General features: G+C 43.6%; 1 protein-coding gene across 2 annotated transcripts in view; it reads right to left on the bottom strand.

Moving 5' to 3' along the window:
- LOC118370953 (low-density lipoprotein receptor class A domain-containing protein 3-like) overlaps nucleotides 1–23,520 on the bottom strand; it is a 146,471-nt gene that overhangs the window by 43,471 nt on the left and 79,480 nt on the right. For both annotated transcript variants that reach the window (XM_052474841.1, XM_052474840.1), the window contains exon 3: nucleotides 870–995. In XM_052474841.1, coding sequence (XP_052330801.1) covers nucleotides 870–995 — 126 coding nt within the window. The remainder of the gene's footprint in view (nucleotides 1–869; nucleotides 996–23,520) is intronic.

Here is a 23,520-nt window from a genome sequence, read left to right as displayed (position 1 = left end):
TCTGTGCTTTTAGTGTTTTTTCATTTTTACACATAGCCTACAGTAACAAACAAATAAAAATGCTATTATGTCAAAATATTTTTTCCCGTATTCTAATGTTACCTAAGACCTTCATAAACACAACCAAAGGATTATTTTCCCGATAGTATTACATTTATTTATTAGACTGTTAGAATGCTCACATCCCAAAAGACACGTCATTGGCTCAAAGTGGGGTCCCTCGAGGCCTGGCACTTTAAGTGTTAAACTAAAGAACAGAAGCTGTTAAAAAAAAAAAGAGAAACCTCAAACCTAAATCCAAAACATATACTGTAACACAGTCCAATTTAACAGAAACGTTGGGATTTTAGACTATCCAAAATTATCAGAAATTTGAAGAGGGGAGTAATGTAACACATCACATGGAATCGAGAAATCAGAAAAGTTCTGATTCCTCTTTGCACTCTGTGCTGCTTGGCCTTTGTTCCAAGCCAAGAACAGCTCCATTGAAATAGCTAGATTAGATGTGTAAGCCGCGTCGGCGTGGGGGCCTGCGGGCTATGCATAGTGTTTCTGAAGATGGAGAGTGATTGGTTCGTTAAAAGCTGCTCGGTTGAGATGGAGAGAGACACCACTCCCACCAATCCCTCTCCCAATCTTCCACTATAATATACTACAGCTGGCTCCCAAATGATCCCTATCTCTGTACTGTGTCTGCTAACAAGAGGACAAATCGCACTGACTATAGGTCCAGAAGACCAACCTGAGTGTGAATACAGTATGTGGCTAAATAGAGAGTGGTTTCCATAATAGGTGTATATTAGGGTCACGATGAGGTTTGGTTGTAAGGGTTATTATGGGATGGGAGGTGGTTGCCGTGGGATACTCACTGCAGTTCTCCTCGTCGCTCCCGTCAGGACAGTCACTGAAGCCGTTACAACGGAAGCGCCCGATGATACAGTGGATCCCGTTGGCACAGGCGAAAAACGTCGGGGCACACTTGGACTTTATCTTGGCTGTGGGGAGGAGAGAGGGAGAGAGAGAGGGGGAGAGAGGGAGAGAGAGAGGGAGAGAGAGAGGGGGGAGAGAGGGAGGGAGAGAGGGGGGAGGGGGGAGAGAGAGAGGGGGAGAGAGAGGGGAGAGAGAGGGGAGAGAGAGGGGGGGAGAGGGAGAGAGGGGGGGGAGGGAGAGAGAGAGGGGGGAGGGAGAGAGAGAGGGGGGAGAGGGAGAGAGAGAGGGGGGAGAGAAGGGTCTGTTATTTAAGATGATGGCAGAAATATCTATGGATGGATGATACTGCAGTTTTAAGTGTGTCATAATAGAGTTGAGCTGTGGGGATGAGAGAAGTAGAGAGCGAGAGAGAGATAGATAAGGAAGAAGAGAGAATGAGAAGGAAGGAAGGACAGCAGGAGAGAGATGGAGAGGAGAGGGAAAGAAAGGGGGGAAGAAAGGAGAGAGATGAAGAGCAGGACAGGAAGAGAGCGGGAGAGAAGTAGTGAGAGAGAAGAGGAGAATGGTAGAGAGAGAGGGATGTGTTATATGGGACAATTCCAGACAACCACTGTATATTACAGGATGTTGATGGAGTGTTATTCATGGCCTTAAATGATCCTCTTATTGGCATTCTGGCAATGGTGCACTTTGAATACTGAACTGTTGTTCTGTCATACTAAAGGTCAGTGAATTAATCAGTTCTACTTATCCTGCAGTACTTCTTTGCACTTTCTCTATTGGCCTACTGCCCTCAGCTTAAGAGCTACTGGTTGGAGACAGAATGGAAAGCAGTTAGGAAGGAGAGCAGGCAGGAAGCAGACAGAGACAAAAAGAGAACAGATAGTGGAGGGGACCCTTGGAATAGATCCAACACCAGTCAGTCTAACGGAGGGTAGATGGAGAGGGGGCCAGAGGACAGATCTCAGTGGACAGCCAGGAGATTGACGAGCCTCCACCCCCATCATTCGGCACCGTTTAACACCAGTAGCACCGAACCTCAGCTGCCTGCCTCAGATGTATTGATCTCCCCTCGCTGGAGGAGGAAAACACTGTGCAGGAAGTTGCTACACCACAGACAGAGACTTGTGGGGAGAAGTCAGACCAGAAAGACCTTGGTTACTTGGTTACTGCTTTTCAATCCATTGCAGATAGTGGCATTCTAGGGCCAGGATTGGCATTTTGAGAAGTGCATTGGATTTGCACATGGAGTCTGTCCCATAGTGTGACCCAAACCTGCCATCGCAAGATGAGTCCACCATCTGGGAGATGCTACTGTGCAAATCAAAGAACCCCTGAGAGTGTTATCTAGATTAGAAATCCACTAACTGGAGAGAGAGAAAGCTGAAAACATGTTTTAGTCAATGGTTAATTCCCCCTGGAAAATGTATGCAACACAAAAGCTCAGTAACTCAGGTGCTTAAAGTATAGATCAAACTTTCTGTCTAAGTAATCCACCTCATACAAGAGCTACCAAGTAGGTTGCATAGCTAGCTGCCAGTTGAGCAACCACTGCCAGTAACCAGTTAGCCACCAGTATGTGGGCACAGACACTGCATACATAACAGGCGGCTCTAGTAAAACCCAGCATTTGAAAGCAAGGCCTCAAACCCCGTAAAGGCGGTGTACTGAGTGGGTACACAGTACACCTCTCAGCCAGCCAACACCCAAACATCTCCCTGTGTTTTTCCCACTCTTAATAACAAAAGAGAATCGGCCTGTCCACAGCGATTTTTCATATGCTAGGGGCTCACATTTCTCCCCTTACAATCTATTGTGGTAGGCCGATTTATGAGCTCTTTCAAGCTGTGTCGATAATGTGTGGTAGAGGGAGGGGTATGCAGAGCACCCGCATATTCTCCTCTCCTGGCTGAAGGGTGGGTGTGTGTGTGTGTGTGTGCGTACACTCTGGAAGCCTTTGTTTACTGCCACAGAGGTGGCCTGAGCGCTTAAAGCCCATTTTGCATGGGTGGTATATCACATTCATTAAACAAACGCTGGGGAGAAAAAAAGACATGGCCCCGAGCTGAAGCACAACATAACAGCAAGGATCTAAACAGGCTGTGTAGGTGTACATTAAAGCTAATTTGTCCGCAAACAATGAAGAAAACTCAAATGTTGTTGTTTTTTCTTCATATTTTCTCTCACTCAGTCTCACTTTGATGTAGAAAACAATAAAAACAGATTCCCGTCTATCACATATGTCTTGTTTGTATTTCTTTTGGCCTCCTAAGAAAGTGAGAATTCAAGCTGAGAATGATTTGTGGGTACGAAGCCATTTAAGACCATTGAGATGCACCCCTGTGGAGGTGGGTAGTAAACCGCATGCTATAGCCTGGTATGAAACAACTTTTAATTGAGGAACCACTGTATCACATCCGGTTGGAGGTCGCCTCGTCCTTCACAGGTAGAACAGAGTGCAGCTCTCAGGACATAAAAAAGCCATTTTGGAGTAAAATAAGGGGAGTGAAGAGGGCAGAGACTTAACAAAATAAAACTCAGACCCTGTTATTACATTTTCCTTGTTTCTCTTAGTTTTTGTTGCCTGGCATTGTTCTCTCTCCACCTCTCTAAATTGAAGAACTTCCATGTTGTTGTTTTTTCCACTCAGAGCATTGCTCTTCAACCTCTCCCCCCTACCTCTTTCCCTCTCCCAACCCTCCTGTGACTCTCTCCCTCTTAGTTGAACTTCTTTCATTCCGGGCCAAGTTTTTTTCCTTTTTCTCTGAGCCTAAATAGAAGTTGTTTACAAAAACCAGCCCCAGTTTTTTTTCTGTGTTGAATGGCTTCCAAAGTTAGTGGCAGTGTTCAGCGCAGCAGGAAAACATGAAACCAAATGGCCTGCAGTCAGGCCGATTCCTCTAGAAAAGTCTATCACCAGCAGTAAAACACAACCTGATCTCACTGACACACACACTAACACATGGACGGAAGCACAAACAAGCGCAGAGGCATGCCCACGCACACACACTTCAGGGGTGAGTGCTTTTCCTTTCAAATCTCTCCTAAACCTTATCCAAGAGAGCATTCTTAATATCAAATTTGTTTGCCATAAAACTTCCAAGCAGCAAACATTTTTTCATTGCTTTAATTAAATACTAAGGTTTTCCCTTTTCATGCAGCCAAATGAAGGCCATTGCTGCATAGTACATATACTGTTGAACCTTTGAGTAGCTGGAGATTCATCTGAGTCCCTTTATCATAGATGGACACAATGAAAAGCAGCGCATATTAAAACACATGATTGTTTCTTCAAATCCAATCAAATGTTATGTCACATGCTTCGTAAACTGTAAACTGTTGTAGACAAACAGTGAAATGCTTACTTACAGGCCCTTCCCAACAATACATATATATATTTTTTTTATAATAGAAAAATAATAAACATGAGGAATAAATACACAATGAGTTCCGAATCGTTGGCTATATACACAGAGTACCAGTATCAAGTCGATGTGCAGGGGTACTTACATTTACATTTAACATTTAAGTCATTTAGCAGACGCTCTTATCCAGAGCGACTTACAAATTGCATTCTGCCCTCATACTTGAGGGAGATAGGTCATTCTTAGGGCCTTCCTCTGACACCGCCTGGTATAGAGGTCCTGGATGGCAGGGAGCTCAGCCCCAGGGATGTACTGGGCCGTACGCACTACCCTCTGTAGAGCCTTGTGGTCGGATGCCAAGCAGTTGCAATACCAAGCAGTGATCCAGCCAGTCAAGATGCTCTCAATGGTGCAACTGTAGAACTTTTTAAGGATCTGAGGGCCAATGCCAAATCTTTTCAGCCTCCTGAGCGGATAGAGGTGTTATCGTGCCTTCTTCATGACCGTCTTGGTGGCTGTGGACCATAATAATTCCTTAATGATGTGGACACCAAAGCTCTTGAGCCGCTCAACTTCAGCTACGTCAATGTGGATGGGGCGTGCTCGGCCCTCCATTTCCTGAAGTCCATGATCAGCTCCTTATTCTTGCTGTTGTTGAGAGAGGGTTGTTGTCCTGGCACCACACTGCCAGGTCACTGACCTCCTCCCTATAGGCTGCGCATCGTCGTCGGTGAGAGAGGACCAGGAGTTGAAAGGACATTATCTGACCTTGCCTGTGCGTTTGTGAGGGAAGGAAAATCGATGGGTGATGGAGTCTGGGTGAAAGAAAGGAGGGCAGGCAGAGACTGAGGCAGTCTGCTATAGGAGGCTGGAAGATCAAACTAATCAATCTGGCCCCTTCAGAGTCCTGGCCCAGTCTGGCGCCGTACAATACAATAACCTTCTGAGGGAGAACAACCTGCAGTAGGTTGGCCCTAAAGAGCAGCCTTCAGCCTTGCTTTCTCTTGGCCCTGAAACTTTAATGGAACTTTATGATCACTCCCGGCCAACAACGTTCAAGCGATGTTACCGATGTGCAAAAGAGGAGCAGTGAGTGACTCCCATATGCTGTACATATTTACAATGATTGAAAATAACAACATTTCAATGAGCCTACATCGTAAACCATCAAGGCATTATGAGCTAATGTTTTCCTAGTAGGTGATGCCACAGGGCCAGCAACCTTCTGTCAAGACAAGTGTGTGCAATATCAATGATGAAAACATCATTTAGAACGCATCTGCATTTAGAAAGCTGCCTTTTTAACGGATGGTAAGACAGAGCGATACAGACAGGCTACTTGGTGTAGAGAATGAGCGTTGTTTAGTGCGGCGATAGATCTCTCCAATAAAGACTCTGTTGCAATATTCATCAGAGGGGCTCATATCTTCTAATAGCCTTGTTTCAAGTCAGTGCATCCGACAATGTGTGCTCTACAACGGCACATTAGCATTTATTTTTCTTTTGTAGATTTCGGGGAAGCCGCTTTGCTGGAGCGCAACTGTCTGAGGGGCAGGGAGGGAGTTCAATCTGAAGTAGAAAGACAGAGAGAGGAGAACGAGAGGGGAGAGAGAGGAAGAAAGAAAGAGAGCAAGGCCTTAATCAATATTTCATCCTGGTCTGTGGTATTAATTGCAGAAGCTCATTGATCAGTCATCCATTAAGCGTCTGGGCTGCACCAGACCTATTCTACATCCCTCTGAATCTACTCTGCACTCCTCTCCCCATTCTTCAACTGCTCTCTCTTCTTCTTCGCTCCTCTACTATCTTTTTCTATCCCCTCCCCTTCTACATTTTTTGTCTTTCCTCTCTTTCCTTTTCCTCCCCTACTTACTTCTCTCAGTTCTGATGTATTTTTTATGATCAATGTGTGTAATAAAAAAAGGTGTTCCTTCAATGTTGAAATAGATGGTCTCTTCTCCTCTGTGGTGTGTGAGGAGTGTGTCTGAGACAGAGCTGTAACAACAGATATTACACCACACACACACACACTCCCTCTGTAAGCCCCGCAATCCTTTCTGGCCTCTCCTCCATGACACAGACTTTCCATAAGCTCCACACTCCCACTGGCCCCGGGAGGACATGGAGGGACAAGGGAGAGATGGAGCGAAAGCGAGAGAGAGAAAGCGAGAGAAAAGAAACACATGTTGCATGCACGTTTCGCAGACACACACACAAGCTCAGAGACATTGTGGTGGAGCTGGAAGGATCATGGCCAAACAGCCAGCTTTCTGGGATTTATTCATGTTTATCCCCTTACTTTTTCTGCCTATATTCCCATCTCCCCCTTTTTCTCTCTCTGTCCTTTGTCCATGCCATTACCACCTCTCTCTCTCTCTCCTTCTCTCACCATCTTCCCTCTCTCCCACCTCTCTTCTCCTCTCTCCCTCCTTCGATAAGGTTGGGGGTTAAACTCCACTAAGAGGGCATGGACCAGTAAGCCCCGTTAGCTCTCCTCTCCTCTGCTCTCCTCTCCATACATAGAACACATTTACATGTATGTATGTACAGTGGGGCAAAAACATATTTAGTCAGCCACCAATTGTGCAAGTTCTCCCACTTAAAAAGATGAGATGCCTGTAATTTTCATCATAGGTACACTTCAACTATGACAGACAAAATGAGAAAAAAAATCCAGAAAATCACATTGTAGGATTTTTTAATGAATTTATTTGCAAATTATGGTGGAAAATAAGTATTTGGTCACCTACAAACAAGCAAGACTTCTGGCTCTCACAGACCTGTAACTTCTTCTTTAAGAGGCTCCTCTGTTCTCCACTTGTTTCCTGTATTAATGGCACCTGTTTGAACTTGTTATCAGTATAAAAGACACCTGTCCACAACCTCAAACAGTCACACTCCAAACTCCACTATGACCAAGACCAAAGAGCTGTCAAAGGACACCAGAAACAAAACTGTAGACCTGCACCAGGCTGGGAAGACTGAATCTGTAGGTAATAGGTAAGCAGCTTGGTTTGAAGAAATCAACTGTGGGAGCAATTATTAGAAATGGAAGACATACAAGACCACTAATAATCTCCCTCAATCTGGGGCTCCATGCAAGTTCTCACCCTGTGGGGTCAAAATGATCACAAAATCCCAGAACCACACGGGGGACCTAGTGAATGACCTGCAGAGAGCTGGGACCAAAGTAACAAAGCCTACCATCAGTAACACACTACGCCGCCAGGGACTCAAATCCTGCAGTGCCAAACGTTTCCCCTGCTTTAGCCAGTACGTGTCCAGGCCCATCTGAAGTTTGCTAGAGAGCATTTAGATGATCCAGAAGAAGGATTGGGAGAATGCCATATGTTCACATGAAACCAAAATATAACTTTTTGGTGAAAAAAGTTTTGAGGACAAAGAATGCTGAGTTGCATCCAAAGAACACCATACCTACTGTGAAGCATGGGGGTGGAAACATCATGCTTTGGGGCTGTTTTTCTGCAAAGGGACCAGGACGACTGATCCTTGTAAAGGAAAGAATGAATGGGGCCATGTATCGTAAGATTTTGAGTGAAAACCTCCTTCCATCAGCAAGGGCATTGAAGATGAAACGTGGCTGGGTCTTTCAGCATGACAATGATCCCAAACACACCGCCCGGGCAACGAAGGAGTGGCTTCGTAAGAAGCATTTCAAGGTCCTGGAGTGGCCTAGCCAGTCTCCAGATCTCAACCCCATAGAAAATCTTGAGTTGAAAGTCTGTGTTGCCCAGCAACAGCCCCAAAACATCACTGCTCTAGAGGAGATCTGCATGGAGGAATGGGCCAAAATACCAGCAACAGTGTGTGAAAACCTTGTGAAGACTTACAGAAAACGTTTGACCTCTGTTATATACCCTTTGTTGGCAATGACAAAGTATTGAGATTAAGTATTTGGTCAATAACAAAAGTTTTTTTCCACCATAATTTGCAAATAAATTCATTAAAAATCCTACAATGTGATTTTCTGGATTTTTTTCTCTCATTTTGTCTGTCATAGTTGAAGTATACCTATGAGGAAAATTACAGGCCTCTCTCATCTTTTTAAGTGGGAGAACTTGCACAATTGGTGGCTGACTAAATACTTTTTTTGCCCCACTGTATGTATGTATGTATGTATGTATGTATGTATGTATGTATGTATGTATGTATGTATGTATGTATGTATGTATGTATGTATGTATGTATGTATGTATGTATGTAGGTGCAAACTACCAAACTACTGAGACACGCACACAATCTATTTTCCACCCTTAGGAGCTAGAAGCAGATCTGCCATATCTGTCGGCGCCATCTGTAAACAATAAGCACACAAAACACTGCATTTCAGGAGTTCTGTATTAAACGTGTTCATTTGGGACACAGATGTAATGTGAAAAATACTTCATTTGTAAAGGGGATTGACCTTGCATTGGCTTTGCAACACAGTAACCAAATAACTTAATGTAATAATGTATTACAAGAACATGGAGATATAAGGCTTTTTTTCTCTGAGTGCTGTAGATGTTGAATGCTTTGTCAAAACGAGCGGCAGTATTAACATGGCTCTAGCTGACCTCTTTGCTGGAGCGCAATTGTCTGAGGGGCAGGGAGGGAGTTCAGTCTGAAGTAGAAAGAGAGAGCGAGCGAGAGAGGGGGAGAGGGAAAGAGAGAGAGAAGCACACTCAGTCCTATCAGGAAGAATGTATGCTGGCAGAGAGAAAGCAGGAAATGCAGGCCAGGTTTGTATGACTCCCTGGGCCAAACTTTTCAATTGGTTGTCATGGGGATAGGATGCAGGAAGGAATATAGCAAAAGCTACTGGGGCATCGAGATAGCAGCATATTTCCTTGATATGATCAAGGTGCGTGTGTGTAACCATGTGTGAAGAAAATAAGTGTGAACTATTATTGTGTATGAGGTGAGTGTACAAGTACATAGGTTTGCTTGTGAGTTTGTGTGCGTGTGTGTTTATATTTGTTAGTGCATGCGTGTGTGTGTTTATACATTGTCTGAGTTGCATATGCACATGGGTCTCAGTGTGTACAAACAAGTCATTTGCATGTCCAGATCAGCCAGTCAGCCAGCACTCTAGTCCGTTCCCCTTGGCTACATAATTTCTATAAACAAATTCTCATTAATGAGTCATGGGGATATCTGATTGAATATGACCTTTACTTTCAGCTCTGCACGAAAAATCCAATTTGTGTGAAGGCCGCCCACATCAGGGCTAACCACTGGCTAAATAGCGTTGTATTCTGGGGGGTTAAGAAACCAGAGTAATGATTCTCATCCACCAGACAGAGGCAGAGCAGGGAGCTAAAAGGACAATGGTGCTGTACTGCATGGACTGGTACAACCTTCTGGTGCAATACAGCTGCCATGGCATCACTCACATGGGTGCTACATGTTAGTAGTTGAGGTGAGTCCTTAACTTCCTACCTTTAGTATGTAAAGCACTTTGAGCACCTGGGAAATAGGCTATTCCCAGACAAAGTAGGCATTCTTATTCAGGACACAGGGGTAGGGCAGCTAGCTAGCTAGCTAAAGGCTAATCGAATAACAGGGCAGTCCAGGCTTCAGCCAGACTGCAAATTGACTGTAAAGAAGTCTTAACAGATAATATTTGGCGAAGACAATAATTTTAACAGTGCTTACATTTGTATACGATCACATACAGTGAGTGTACAAAACATTAGAAACACCTTCTCTTTCAATGACAGACTGACCACGTGGCCTGTCCACAGCGATTTTTCATATGCTAGGGGCTCACATTTCTCCCCTTACAATCTATTGTGGTAGGCCGATTTATGAGCTCTTTCAAGCTGTGTCGATAATATGTGGTAGAGGGAGGGGTATGCAGAGCACCCGCATATTCTCCTCTCCTGGCTGAAGGGTGGGTGTGTGTGTGTGTGTGCGTACACTCTGGAAGCCTTTGTTTACTGCCACAGAGGTGGCCTGAGCGCTTAAAGCCCATTTTGCATGGGTGGTATATCACATTCATTAAACAAACGCTGGGGAGAAAAAAGACATGGCTCCCGAGCTGAAGCACAACATAACAGCAAGGATCTAAACAGGCTGTGTAGGTGTACATTAAAGCTAATTTGTCCATAAACAATGAAGAAAACTCAAATGTTGTTGTTTTTCTTCATATTTTCTCTCACTCAGTCTCACTTTGATGTAGAAAACAATAAAAACAGATTCCCGTCTATCACATATGTCTTGTTTGTATTTCTTTTGGCCTCCTAAGAAAGTGAGAATTCAAGCTGAGAATGATTTGTGGGTACGGAGCCATTTAAGACCATTGAGATGCACCCCTGTGGAGGTGGGTAGTAAACCGCATGCTATAGCCTGGTATGAAACAACTTTTAATTGAGGAACCACTGTATCACATCCGGTTGGAGGTCGCCTCGTCCTTCACAGGTAGAACAGAGTGCAGCTCTCAGGACATAAAAAGCCATTTTGGAGTAAAATAAGGGGAGTGAAGAGGGCAGAGACTTAACAAAATAAAACTCAGACCCTGTTATTACATTTTCCTTGTTTCTCTTAGTTTTTGTTGCCTGGCATTGTTCTCTCTCCCACCTCTCTAAATTGAAGAACTTCCATGTTGTTGTTTTTTCCACTCAGAGCATTGCTCTTCAACCTCTCCCCCCTACCTCTTTCCCTCTCCCAACCCTCCTGTGACTCTCTCCCTCTTAGTTGAACTTCTTTCATTCCGGGCCAAGTTTTTTTCCTTTTTCTCTGAGCCTAAATAGAAGTTGTTTACAAAAACCAGCCCCAGTTTTTTTTCTGTGTTGAATGGCTTCCAAAGTTAGTGGCAGTGTTCAGCGCAGCAGGAAAACATGAAACCAAATGGCCTGCAGTCAGGCCGATTCCTCTAGAAAAGTCTATCACCAGCAGTAAAACACAACCTGATCTCACTGACACACACACTAACACATGGACGGAAGCACAAACAAGCGCAGAGGCATGCCCACGCACGCACGCACACTTCAGGGGTGAGTGCTTTTCCTTTCAAATCTCTCCTAAACCTTATCCAAGAGAGCATTCTTAATATCAAATTTGTTTGCCATAAAACTTCCAAGCAGCAAACATTTTTTCATTGCTTTAATTAAATACTAAGGTTTTCCCTTTTCATGCAGCCAAATGAAGGCCATTGCTGCATAGTACATATACTGTTGAACCTTTGAGTAGCTGGAGATTCATCTGAGTCCCTTTATCATAGATGGACACAATGAAAAGCAGCGCATATTAAAACACATGATTGTTTCTTCAAATCCAATCAAATGTTATGTCACATGCTTCGTAAACTGTAAACTGTTGTAGACAAACAGTGAAATGCTTACTTACAGGCCCTTCCCAACAATGCATATATATATATTTTTTTTATAATAGAAAAATAATAAACATGAGGAATAAATACACAATGAGTTCCGAATCGTTGGCTATATACACAGAGTACCAGTATCAAGTCGATGTGCAGGGGTACTTACATTTACATTTAACATTTAAGTCATTTAGCAGACGCTCTTATCCAGAGCGACTTACAAATTGCATTCTGCCCTCATACTTGAGGGAGATAGGTCATTCTTAGGGCCTTCCTCTGACACCGCCTGGTATAGAGGTCCTGGATGGCAGGGAGCTCAGCCCCAGGGATGTACTGGGCCGTACGCACTACCCTCTGTAGAGCCTTGTGGTCGGATGCCAAGCAGTTGCAATACCAAGCAGTGATCCAGCCAGTCAAGATGCTCTCAATGGTGCAACTGTAGAACTTTTTAAGGATCTGAGGGCCAATGCCAAATCTTTTCAGCCTCCTGAGCGGATAGAGGTGTTATCGTGCCTTCTTCATGACCGTCTTGGTGGCTGTGGACCATAATAATTCCTTAATGATGTGGACACCAAAGCTCTTGAGCCGCTCAACTTCAGCTACGTCAATGTGGATGGGGGCGTGCTCGGCCCTCCGTTTCCTGAAGTCCATGATCAGCTCCTTATTCTTGCTGTTGTTGAGAGAGAGGTTGTTGTCCTGGCACCACACTGCCAGGTCACTGACCTCCTCCCTATAGGCTGCGCATCGTCGTCGGTGAGAGAGGACCAGGAGTTGAAAGGACATTATCTGACCTTGCCTGTGCGTTTGTGAGGGAAGGAAAATCGATGGGTGATGGAGTCTGGGTGAAAGAAAGGAGGGCAGGCAGAGACTGAGGCAGTCTGCTATAGGAGGCTGGAAGATCAAACTAATCAATCTGGCCCCTTCAGAGTCCTGGCCCAGTCTGGCGCCGTACAATACAATAACCTTCTGAGGGAGAACAACCTGCAGTAGGTTGGCCCTAAAGAGCAGCCTTCAGCCTTGCTTTCTCTTGGCCCTGAAACTTTAATGGAACTTTATGATCACTCCCGGCCAACAACGTTCAAGCGATGTTACCGATGTGCAAAAGAGGAGCAGTGAGTGACTCCCATATGCTGTACATATTTACAATGATTGAAAATAACAACATTTCAATGAGCCTACATCGTAAACCATCAAGGCATTATGAGCTAATGTTTTCCTAGTAGGTGATGCCACAGGGCCAGCAACCTTCTGTCAAGACAAGTGTGTGCAATATCAATGATGAAAACATCATTTAGAACGCATCTGCATTTAGAAAGCTGCCTTTTTTAACGGATGGTAAGACAGAGCGATACAGACAGGCTACTTGGTGTAGAGAATGAGCGTTGTTTAGTGCGGCGATAGATCTCTCCAATAAAGACTCTGTTGCAATATTCATCAGAGGGGCTCATATCTTCTAATAGCCTTGTTTCAAGTCAGTGCATCCGACAATGTGTGCTCTACAACGGCACATTAGCATTTATTTTTCTTTTGTAGATTTCGGGGAAGCCGCTTTGCTGGAGCGCAACTGTCTGAGGGGCAGGGAGGGAGTTCAATCTGAAGTAGAAAGACAGAGAGAGGAGAACGAGAGGGGAGAGAGAGGAAGAAAGAAAGAGAGCAAGGCCTTAATCAATATTTCATCCTGGTCTGTGGTATTAATTGCAGAAGCTCATTGATCAGTCATCCATTAAGCGTCTGGGCTGCACCAGACCTATTCTACATCCCTCTGAATCTACTCTGCACTCCTCTCCCCATTCTTCAACTGCTCTCTTCTTCTTCGCTCCTCTACTATCTTTTTCTATCCCATCCCCTTCTACATTTTTTGTCTTTCCTCTCTTTCCTTTTCCTCCCCTACTTACTTCTCTCAGTTCTGATGTATTTTTTATGATCAATGTGTGTAATAAAAAAAGGTGTTCCTTCAATGTTGAAATAGATGGTCTCTTCTCCTCTGTGGTGTGTGAGGAGTGTGTCTGAGACAGAGCTGTAACAACAGATATTACACCACACACACACACACTCCCTCTGTAAGCCCCGCAATCCTTTCTGGCCTCTCCTCCATGACACAGACTTTCCATAAGCTCCACACTCCCACTGGCCCCGGGAGGACATGGAGGGACAAGGGAGAGATGGAGCGAAAGCGAGAGAGAGAAAGCGAGAGAAAAGAAACACATGTTGCATGCACGTTTCGCAGACACACACACAAGCTCAGAGACATTGTGGTGGAGCTGGAAGGATCATGGCCAAACAGCCAGCTTTCTGGGATTTATTCATGTTTATCCCCTTACTTTTTCTGCCTATATTCCCATCTCCCCCTTTTTCTCTCTCTGTCCTTTGTCCATGCCATTACCACCTCTCTCTCTCTCTCCTTCTCTCACCATCTTCCCTCTCTCCCACCTCTCTTCTCCTCTCTCCCTCCTTCGATAAGGTTGGGGGTTAAACTCCACTAAGAGGGCATGGACCAGTAAGCCCCGTTAGCTCTCCTCTCCTCTGCTCTCCTCTCCATACATAGAACACATTTACATGTATGTATGTACAGTGGGGCAAAAACATATTTAGTCAGCCACCAATTGTGCAAGTTCTCCCACTTAAAAAGATGAGATGCCTGTAATTTTCATCATAGGTACACTTCAACTATGACAGACAAAATGAGAAAAAAATCCAGAAAATCACATTGTAGGATTTTAATGAATTTATTTGCAAATTATGGTGGAAAATAAGTATTTGGTCACCTACAAACAAGCAAGACTTCTGGCTCTCACAGACCTGTAACTTCTTCTTTAAGAGGCTCCTCTGTTCTCCACTTGTTTCCTGTATTAATGGCACCTGTTTGAACTTGTTATCAGTATAAAAGACACCTGTCCACAACCTCAAACAGTCACACTCCAAACTCCACTATGACCAAGACCAAAGAGCTGTCAAAGGACACCAGAAACAAAACTGTAGACCTGCACCAGGCTGGGAAGACTGAATCTGTAGGTAATAGGTAAGCAGCTTGGTTTGAAGAAATCAACTGTGGGAGCAATTATTAGGAAATGGAAGACATACAAGACCACTAATAATCTCCCTCAATCTGGGGCTCCATGCAAGATCTCACCCTGTGGGGTCAAAATGATCACAAAAATCCCAGAACCACACGGGGGGACCTAGTGAATGACCTGCAGAGAGCTGGGACCAAAGTAACAAAGCCTACCATCAGTAACACACTACGCCGCCAGGGACTCAAATCCTGCAGTGCCAAACGTTTCCCCCTGCTTTAGCCAGTACGTGTCCAGGCCCATCTGAAGTTTGCTAGAGAGCATTTAGATGATCCAGAAGAAGGATTGGGAGAATGCCATATGTTCACATGAAACCAAAATATAACTTTTTGGTGAAAAAAAAAGTTTGGAGGACAAAGAATGCTGAGTTGCATCCAAAGAACACCATACCTACTGTGAAGCATGGGGGTGGAAACATCATGCTTTGGGGCTGTTTTTCTGCAAAGGGACCAGGACGACTGATCCTTGTAAAGGAAAGAATGAATGGGGCCATGTATCGTAAGATTTTGAGTGAAAACCTCCTTCCATCAGCAAGGGCATTGAAGATGAAACGTGGCTGGGTCTTTCAGCATGACAATGATCCCAAACACACCGCCCGGGCAACGAAGGAGTGGCTTCGTAAGAAGCATTTCAAGGTCCTGGAGTGGCCTAGCCAGTCTCCAGATCTCAACCCCATAGAAAATCTTGAGTTGAAAGTCTGTGTTGCCCAGCAACAGCCCCAAAACATCACTGCTCTAGAGGAGATCTGCATGGAGGAATGGGCCAAAATACCAGCAACAGTGTGTGAAAACCTTGTGAAGACTTACAGAAAACGTTTGACCTCTGTTATATACCCTTTGTTGGCAATGACAAAGTATTGAGATTAAGTATTTGGTCAATAACAAAAGTTTTTTTCCACCATAATTTGCAAATAAATTCATTAAAAATCCTACAATGTGATTTTCTGGATTTTTTTCTCTCATTTTGTCTGTCATAGTTGAAGTATACCTATGAGGAAAATTACAGGCCTCTCTCATCTTTTTAAGTGGGAGAACTTGCACAATTGGTGGCTGACTAAATACTTTTTTTGCCCCACTGTATGTATGTATGTATGTATGTATGTATGTATGTATGTATGTATGTATGTATGTATGTATGTATGTATGTATGTATGTATGTATGTATGTATGTATGTAGGTGCAAACTACCAAACTACTGAGACACGCACACAATCTATTTTCCACCCTTAGGAGCTAGAAGCAGATCTGCCATATCTGTCGGCGCCATCTGTAAACAATAAGCACACAAAACACTGCATTTCAGGAGTTCTGTATTAAACGTGTTCATTTGGGACACAGATGTAATGTGAAAAATACTTCATTTGTAAAGGGGATTGACCTTGCATTGGCTTTGCAACACAGTAACCAAATAACTTAATGTAATAATGTATTACAAGAACATGGAGATATAAGGCTTTTTTTCTCTGAGTGCTGTAGATGTTGAATGCTTTGTCAAAACGAGCGGCAGTATTAACATGGCTCTAGCTGACCTCTTTGCTGGAGCGCAATTGTCTGAGGGGCAGGGAGGGAGTTCAGTCTGAAGTAGAAAGAGAGAGCGAGCGAGAGAGGGGGAGAGGGAAAGAGAGAGAGAAGCACACTCAGTCCTATCAGGAAGAATGTATGCTGGCAGAGAGAAAGCAGGAAATGCAGGCCAGGTTTGTATGACTCCCTGGGCCAAACTTTTCAATTGGTTGTCATGGGGATAGGATGCAGGAAGGAATATAGCAAAAGCTACTGGGGCATCGAGATAGCAGCATATTTCCTTGGATATGATCAAGGTGCGTGTGTGTAACCATGTGTGAAGAAAATAAGTGTGAACTATTATTGTGTATGAGGTGAGTGTACAAGTACATAGGTTTGCTTGTGAGTTTGTGTGCGTGTGTGTTTATATTTGTTAGTGCATGCGTGTGTGTGTTTATACATTGTCTGAGTTGCATATGCACATGGGTCTCAGTGTGTACAAACAAGTCATTTGCATGTCCAGATCAGCCAGTCAGCCAGCACTCTAGTCCGTTCCCCCTTGGCTACATAATTTCTATAAACAAATTCTCATTAATGAGTCATGGGGGATATCTGATTGAATATGACCTTTACTTTCAGCTCTGCACGAAAAATCCAATTTGTGTGAAGGCCGCCCACATCAGGGCTAACCACTGGCTAAATAGCGTTGTATTCTGGGGGGTTAAGAAACCAGAGTAATGATTCTCATCCACCAGACAGAGGCAGAGCAGGGAGCTAAAGGACAATGGTGCTGTACTGCATGGACTGGTACAACCTTCTGGTGCAATACAGCTGCCATGGCATCACTCACATGGGTGCTACATGTTAGTAGTTGAGGTGAGTCCTTAACTTCCTACCTTTAGTATGTAAAGCACTTTGAGCACCTGGGAAATAGGCTATTCCCAGACAAAGTAGGCATTCTTATTCAGGACACAGGGGTAGGGCAGCTAGCTAGCTAGCTAAAGGCTAATCGAATAACAGGGCAGTCCAGGCTTCAGCCAGACTGCAAATTGACTGTAAAGAAGTCTTAACAGATAATATTTGGCGAAGACAATAATTTTAACAGTGCTTACATTTGTATACGATCACATACAGTGAGTGTACAAAACATTAGAAACACCTTCTCTTTCAATGACAGACTGACCACGTGAATCCAGGTGAAAGCTTATTGATATCACTTGTCAAATCCACTTCAGTCAGTCTAGATGAAGGGGAGGAGAACGGTTGAAGAAGGATTTTTAAGCCTTGAGAAAATTGAGACGTGGATTGTGCGTGTCATTCAGAAGGTGAATGGGCAAGCCAAAATATTTAAGTGCTTTTGAGCAGGGTATGGTAGTAGGTGCCAGGCGCATCAGTATGAGTGTGTCAAGAACTGCAATGCTACTAGTTTGTTTTATGCTCAACAGTTTCCCATGTGTATCAAGAATGGTTCACCACCCGAAGGACATCCAGCATTCCCTGTGGAATGCTTTCGACACCTGTGTATATCTCTCTGTTGGGCGGTATCCAGATTTTCTAATCGTCATACCGTCCTTCTTTGTGATTTATGGTATTATCAACTTAGTACACAAAAAAGTGCCAAAAAAGCCCATCCGGTGTCTATTGCCAGAATGCTAACTAAATTAGCACAAGTAATAGCACATTTCCATGGACGCTGCTAGCTAAATATTCTAACGGGCGCAAAAGAAAATACACAAACTGCAAAGACAGGCAATCCAGCTCATAAAGTTATCCATTTACAGTACCAGTCAAACGTTTTGGACACACCTACTTATTCCAGGCATTTTCTTTATTTTTACTATTTTTCTACATAGAATAATAGTGAAGGCATCAAAACTATGAAATGTGTAATCATGTAGTAAGCAATATTTGAGATTCTTGAAAGTAGCCACCTTTTGCCTTGATGACAGCTTTGCACACTCTTGGCATTCTCTCAACCAGCTTCATGAGGTCGTCGCCTGGAATGCATTTAAATTAACAGGTGTACCTTGTTTAAAGTTCATTTGTGGGATTTCTTTCCTTCTTAATGCGTTTGAGCCATTCAGTTGTATTGTGACAAGGTGGTATACAGAAGATTGCCCTATTTGGTAAAAGACCAAGTCCATATTGTGGCAAGAACTCAAATAAGCAAAGAGAAACGACAGTCCATCATTACTTTAAGACATGATGGTCAGTCAATGCGGAACATTTCAAGAACTTTGAAAGTTTCTTCAACTGCAGTCGCAAACCCATCAAGCGCAATGATGAAACTGGCTCTCATGAGAACTGCCACAGAAAAGGAAGACCCAGAGTTACCTCTGCTGCAGATGATACATTCATTAGAGTTACCAGCCTAATGGCAGCCCAAATAAATGCTTCACAGAGTTCAAGTAACAGACACATCTCAAAATAAACTGTTCAGAGGAGACTGCGTGAATCAGGCCTTCATTGTCGAATTGCAACAAAGAAACCACTACTAAAGGACACAAATAATAAGAAGAGACTTGCTTGGACCAAGAAACATGAACAATGGACGTTAGACCGGTGGAAATCTGTCCTTTGGTCTGATGAGTCCAATTTGATGTTTTTGGTTCCAACCGCATTGCCTGTGTGAGATGCAAATTAGGTGAACAGATGATCTCTGCATGTGTGGTTCCCACCGTGAAGCATGGAGGAAGAGGTGTGATGGTTTGGGGGTGCTTTGCTGGTGACACTGTCAGTGATTTATTTAGAATTCAAGGCACAGTTAACCAGCCTGGCTACCACAGCATTCTGCAATGATACGCCTTCCCATCTGGTTTGCGCTTAGTGGGACTAAACATTTTTTTTTAAACAGGACAATTTTCACTGTAGGCTCATTTACTTGTGTGGCTGCCAGCCAAATACCGTTGCACTTCTGATGAAAATGAAGCTATTTTCTGCCGAATGTGTTGCTTTAATGTATTTTCTGTGAAGGAAAACTTCTATTGAAGCACAAAAACACTCTCGACTTTCAATTTAAAACACGACCCCTGTCAATACACAGCTGGACTCACCTGCTCCTGCCTTCTACCATTGTGCTATTTACAAACAAGCACGTGACTGGCTCAACTGTTCTGGGGAACTACGGTAAGCTTCATAATGTAAAATAATGTGACAGGTGAAATGAAGAACGCAATCTGCTTTATCTCCTAACGTATTAAACAAGTAGACTGCAGGTGTTTGCATAAAAAGTAGCTACAAATATGAAAATATAGTAAAAAGCGTCAGCATTTGGTGATATTGAAAAACAATCCTGTGGCTATTTCCAAATACTCCGGTATACGGTATATATGTTATACCACCCAAACGTACTCTCTATTATGCATGGAAATACTTTGGAACAGATTGAAATCACTTGGAGCTGATATGCTGGTGTTTTTCCAGTCTTTTTTTTACATTTTATAATAATAACTTTTAAATGTTTTTCTTTGCTCAGACAACTTGGAGGGGCCAGTTGGGGAACCCTGCCCTACAGAGAATCATAGATATGGCCTCACAACTAGAGATATGAAACATGAGGTGGCAAACATCCTCTCTATCAAACTAGCAGCAGCTCATATCGCAGGTGACACATATTTCCTGTTGCTGCGTTGGCAGAAAGGAAGCAAGGTTAACACTAATGGTAGTCATAGCGATAAGGGTTGCCATGCATACAGATAAGCAAGGAAGAACCGAGACAAGCAGAAGTGGGAAGCATGTGTAGTACCGGTATGGGGGTGGATAGACAGTGCATGTTGAGTGAAGGCACAGCTCTAAACGACAGGTTTGTACTAAAAAACGAAACATTTGTTGAATCCCCAATGTGTTATCACTATGCTTTCAACCATCTAATAGAACAACCAAATTCCAATTGGAAAACAATGTTTGATTTTTGGTGTAGTCATTAAAATGGGTTATCACTGCACTTTCGACCATTTAAAGCACAACAAAGTTACAATGGGAATACAATGTCAGATATTTGGTATTTATACAACAACGTCATGTCTTTTCACTGTGCTTCATAAATATGTTTTATTGTCACATGCACCAGATAGGTGCCGTGAAATGTAAGTCATAGTAGTACGTTGCCCCTGGAGCAAATTAAGATTAAGTACCTTGCTCAAGAGCAAATCAACAGATTTTTCACAATGTCAGCTCGAGTATTTAAAAAGCATTCAATTTGTTTACAAATGTATAATTGACATGTTGGATTCACGTCTCCATCTCAAACAAACATCTAAGTTGAAGAATAGGACTGCATCTAATCAAACTTTAAATGCACTTTAAATATATTTTATTTGATTTAGTCTTATTCTTGAACCCTGGGTTAAATTGAAACAACAGCTGTTAATGACTTCGCAAACGCTATATGGACCTAAATAGCATTGTTGTAGTCGGGTCACGAAACCTCAAGTCCAAGTCAAGTCCAAATTCTCCAGTGCTCGAGTCGGAGTCACAGTATATCGCCACAACTTCATGAAAAAACAACAACTAATTTACTATTCATCACTATCTCCAAAGTTTTACTCAATACCTGTGTTTAATTTCTTATTTACTGCATAAATAAATTGTAAGTCAAGCTCTCACTTTTTATAATTGCCCACTGATATGTGTGTAGGTTGACTAAAGGGAGGCTTGTCAAAACCTGGTTAACCACTATTATTGAACACGGAATGAGTCCATGCAACTTATTATGCGATTTGTTAAGCAAATTTTTACTCCTGAACTTATTTACTGTAGGCTTGTCATAACAAAGGGGTTGAATACTTATTGACTCAAGACATTTCAGCTTTAAATGAAATCTATTAATTTAAAAGAAATTCTACAAACAAAATTCCACTTTGACATTATTGGGTATTGCGTGTAGATCAGTGACACAAATGTTAAATTGAATACATTTTAAATTCAGGCTGTAACGCAACAAAATATGGAAGAAGTAAAAGTGTGAATACTTTCTGAAGGCCCTGTAAATAGTAGGCTGTTGACTGTTGGTTACGAGGAAAGCAAATGAGTCTCTTGCACGATGTTTAGCCTATGATCGTAGGTGGAGTCGGAGTGGAGTCTGCCTGCCCACAATATATACCTGCTCCCCCACAGCTCACTAGCTGATTTAGACTGTGTGTTCTTCCTTCCCACTGCTAGAGAACAGAACCCTCGATGCGCTGCACACTCAGTTTAGCTAATATTCTGCTTATGAAAGTAGCCTATCCAGTCCAAGCAAATACAAGTCACGAGAAGGCGAGTCCGAGTCAACAATGGTCGAGAAGGCGAGTCCGAGTCCAAGTCAGAGTCACCAATGGTCGAGTCCAAGTTGAGGACTCGAGTACTACAACACAGCTAAATATTATCATTGATTATATATTTCACTTAATTCAAAGGTATGGTTACATTTCATTTTCTCTGTTAAAACTACCCATTGGAATGACTTCGATAGCAACAGTGAATCTATGAATTTGTTCAAATCATTCTCACGATAAGCACATTGGTAGTTGTCAGTGACAAATCAAAGCTCAGCAGGGCTGGGCTTGAATATTCTGTAATAACCTTAGTGATCACTGTTTTACTGCCTGTGTTCGTAATGGCTGCTCAGTGAAATAACCTGTCCTGATTTGACATAGACGCTTGCTAAACAACTTTAATAAGCAAGCTTTCCTTCATGAACTGGCCTCTGTAAAAAATGGGATAGAATCAGCTTGATCTCCTCTGTCGAAGACGCATGGACCTTCCTTTTTAATATTTTCAGTGGTATTGATAACAAACACGCCCCCATAAAGAAAATAAGAATTAAAAACAGGTTCAGTCCCTGGTTTGACCGTGATCTTGTAGAGTTACTCCACCTCAAGAATTGCATTTGGTGGAAGGCTCGGCACACGCATACTCAGGCTGACTGGCCATCGTTCAGGCAAATGACAAATAAGTGCACTCAGGCTATCCGGAAGGCCAAAGTTAGTTACTTTAAAGGAGCAGTTCTTTCTCTGTGGGTCTAACCCCAAGAAGTTCTGGAAAACAGTTAAAGACCTGGAGAATAAACCCTCCTCCTCACAGCTGCCCATGTCCCTTAATGTTGATGATGTGGTTGTTACTGACGAGAAGCACATGGCTGAGCTCTTTAATCACCACTTTATTAAGTCAGGATTTCTATTTGACTCAGCCATGCCTTCTTGCCCGTCCAACATTTCTTCATCTCCACCCCTTCTAATGCGACTATCCCCGATGCTTCTCCCTCTTTTTCCCTACCCCACTACACAGCTTCTCCCTGCAGGCAGTCAACTGAGTCCGAGGTGCTAAAGGAGCTCCTTAAACTTGGGTCAGATGCTTTAGACCCTTTCTTCTTTAAGGTTGCTGCTCCTATCATCGCCAAGCCTATCTCCAGCCTTTTTAACCAAGTCATAGACTGTTTTCTCTGCTACCACACGGCAAGCTGTACCGGAGCACCAAGTCCAGGTCCAAGATGCTTCTAAACAGCTTCTACCCCAAGCCATGAGCGCTCTCGCCTGGGCTACTGCGGTGTGGGAACAACAATCTGCCATGCATTTCAGCCTGGATGAGTTTGTGGCTGAGGTGAAAAAAAGTTTTAGATTCTCTGTTGTCCGGGAGAGAGTCAGCCCGGAAGTTACTTCAGCTTCGCCAAGACTCCCGCAGTGTGAGGGACTATGCGGTTGACTTCCGCACGTTGGCTACCGAGAGTGCCTGGAACCCAGACTCCCTGTTTAACACATTCCTTCATGGATTATCGGAAAAGGTTAAGGACAGGCTCGCAGCCGGGGAGCTGCCTACGGATCTCGATTCGCTCATCGCCTTGACCATCCGGATCGATGGCCGGCTAGGAGAACTTGGGGGGGGTCCGATTCCGGTCCCAATTGCTCGCCCAAGGATCTCACCTTGCCCTAGAGGAACTTTGGAAGTCACTGGTGTCTACATCCCAGAGAGGATCCGATCTTACCAGAGTTCTGCCGAGAATCTCTGAGGTCTGCTGACTCGCCTTTTTCGGAGCCTATGCAACTCGGCAGAGCTAGGCTGTCTCCAGCCGAACGCTTATGCAGACTTAACACCCAGAGTTGTCTGTACTGTGGAACTGCCGGTCATTATGTGTCTACCTGTCCTTTAAAGAGACCAGGCTCATCAGTCGGTACAAGTACTTTGGTGGGCCATGCAGAGAGTTTTCTTCTGCCCTTACTCGCACCTCTCTCCATGCCATCCTCCTGTGGGGTGACCAGTCTAAATCTCTCCGGGTTCTCAAGGACTCTGGGGCCGACAAGAGTTTCATGGATGCCACCCTGGTGTCTGAGCTGGGCATCCTCACTCAGCCT

Source organism: Oncorhynchus keta, chromosome 22 (genome assembly GCF_023373465.1).
Source record: "Oncorhynchus keta strain PuntledgeMale-10-30-2019 chromosome 22, Oket_V2, whole genome shotgun sequence".
NCBI classification, from domain to species: Eukaryota; Metazoa; Chordata; class Actinopteri; order Salmoniformes; family Salmonidae; genus Oncorhynchus; species Oncorhynchus keta.
This window is presented reverse-complemented; position numbering and strand designations above follow the sequence as displayed.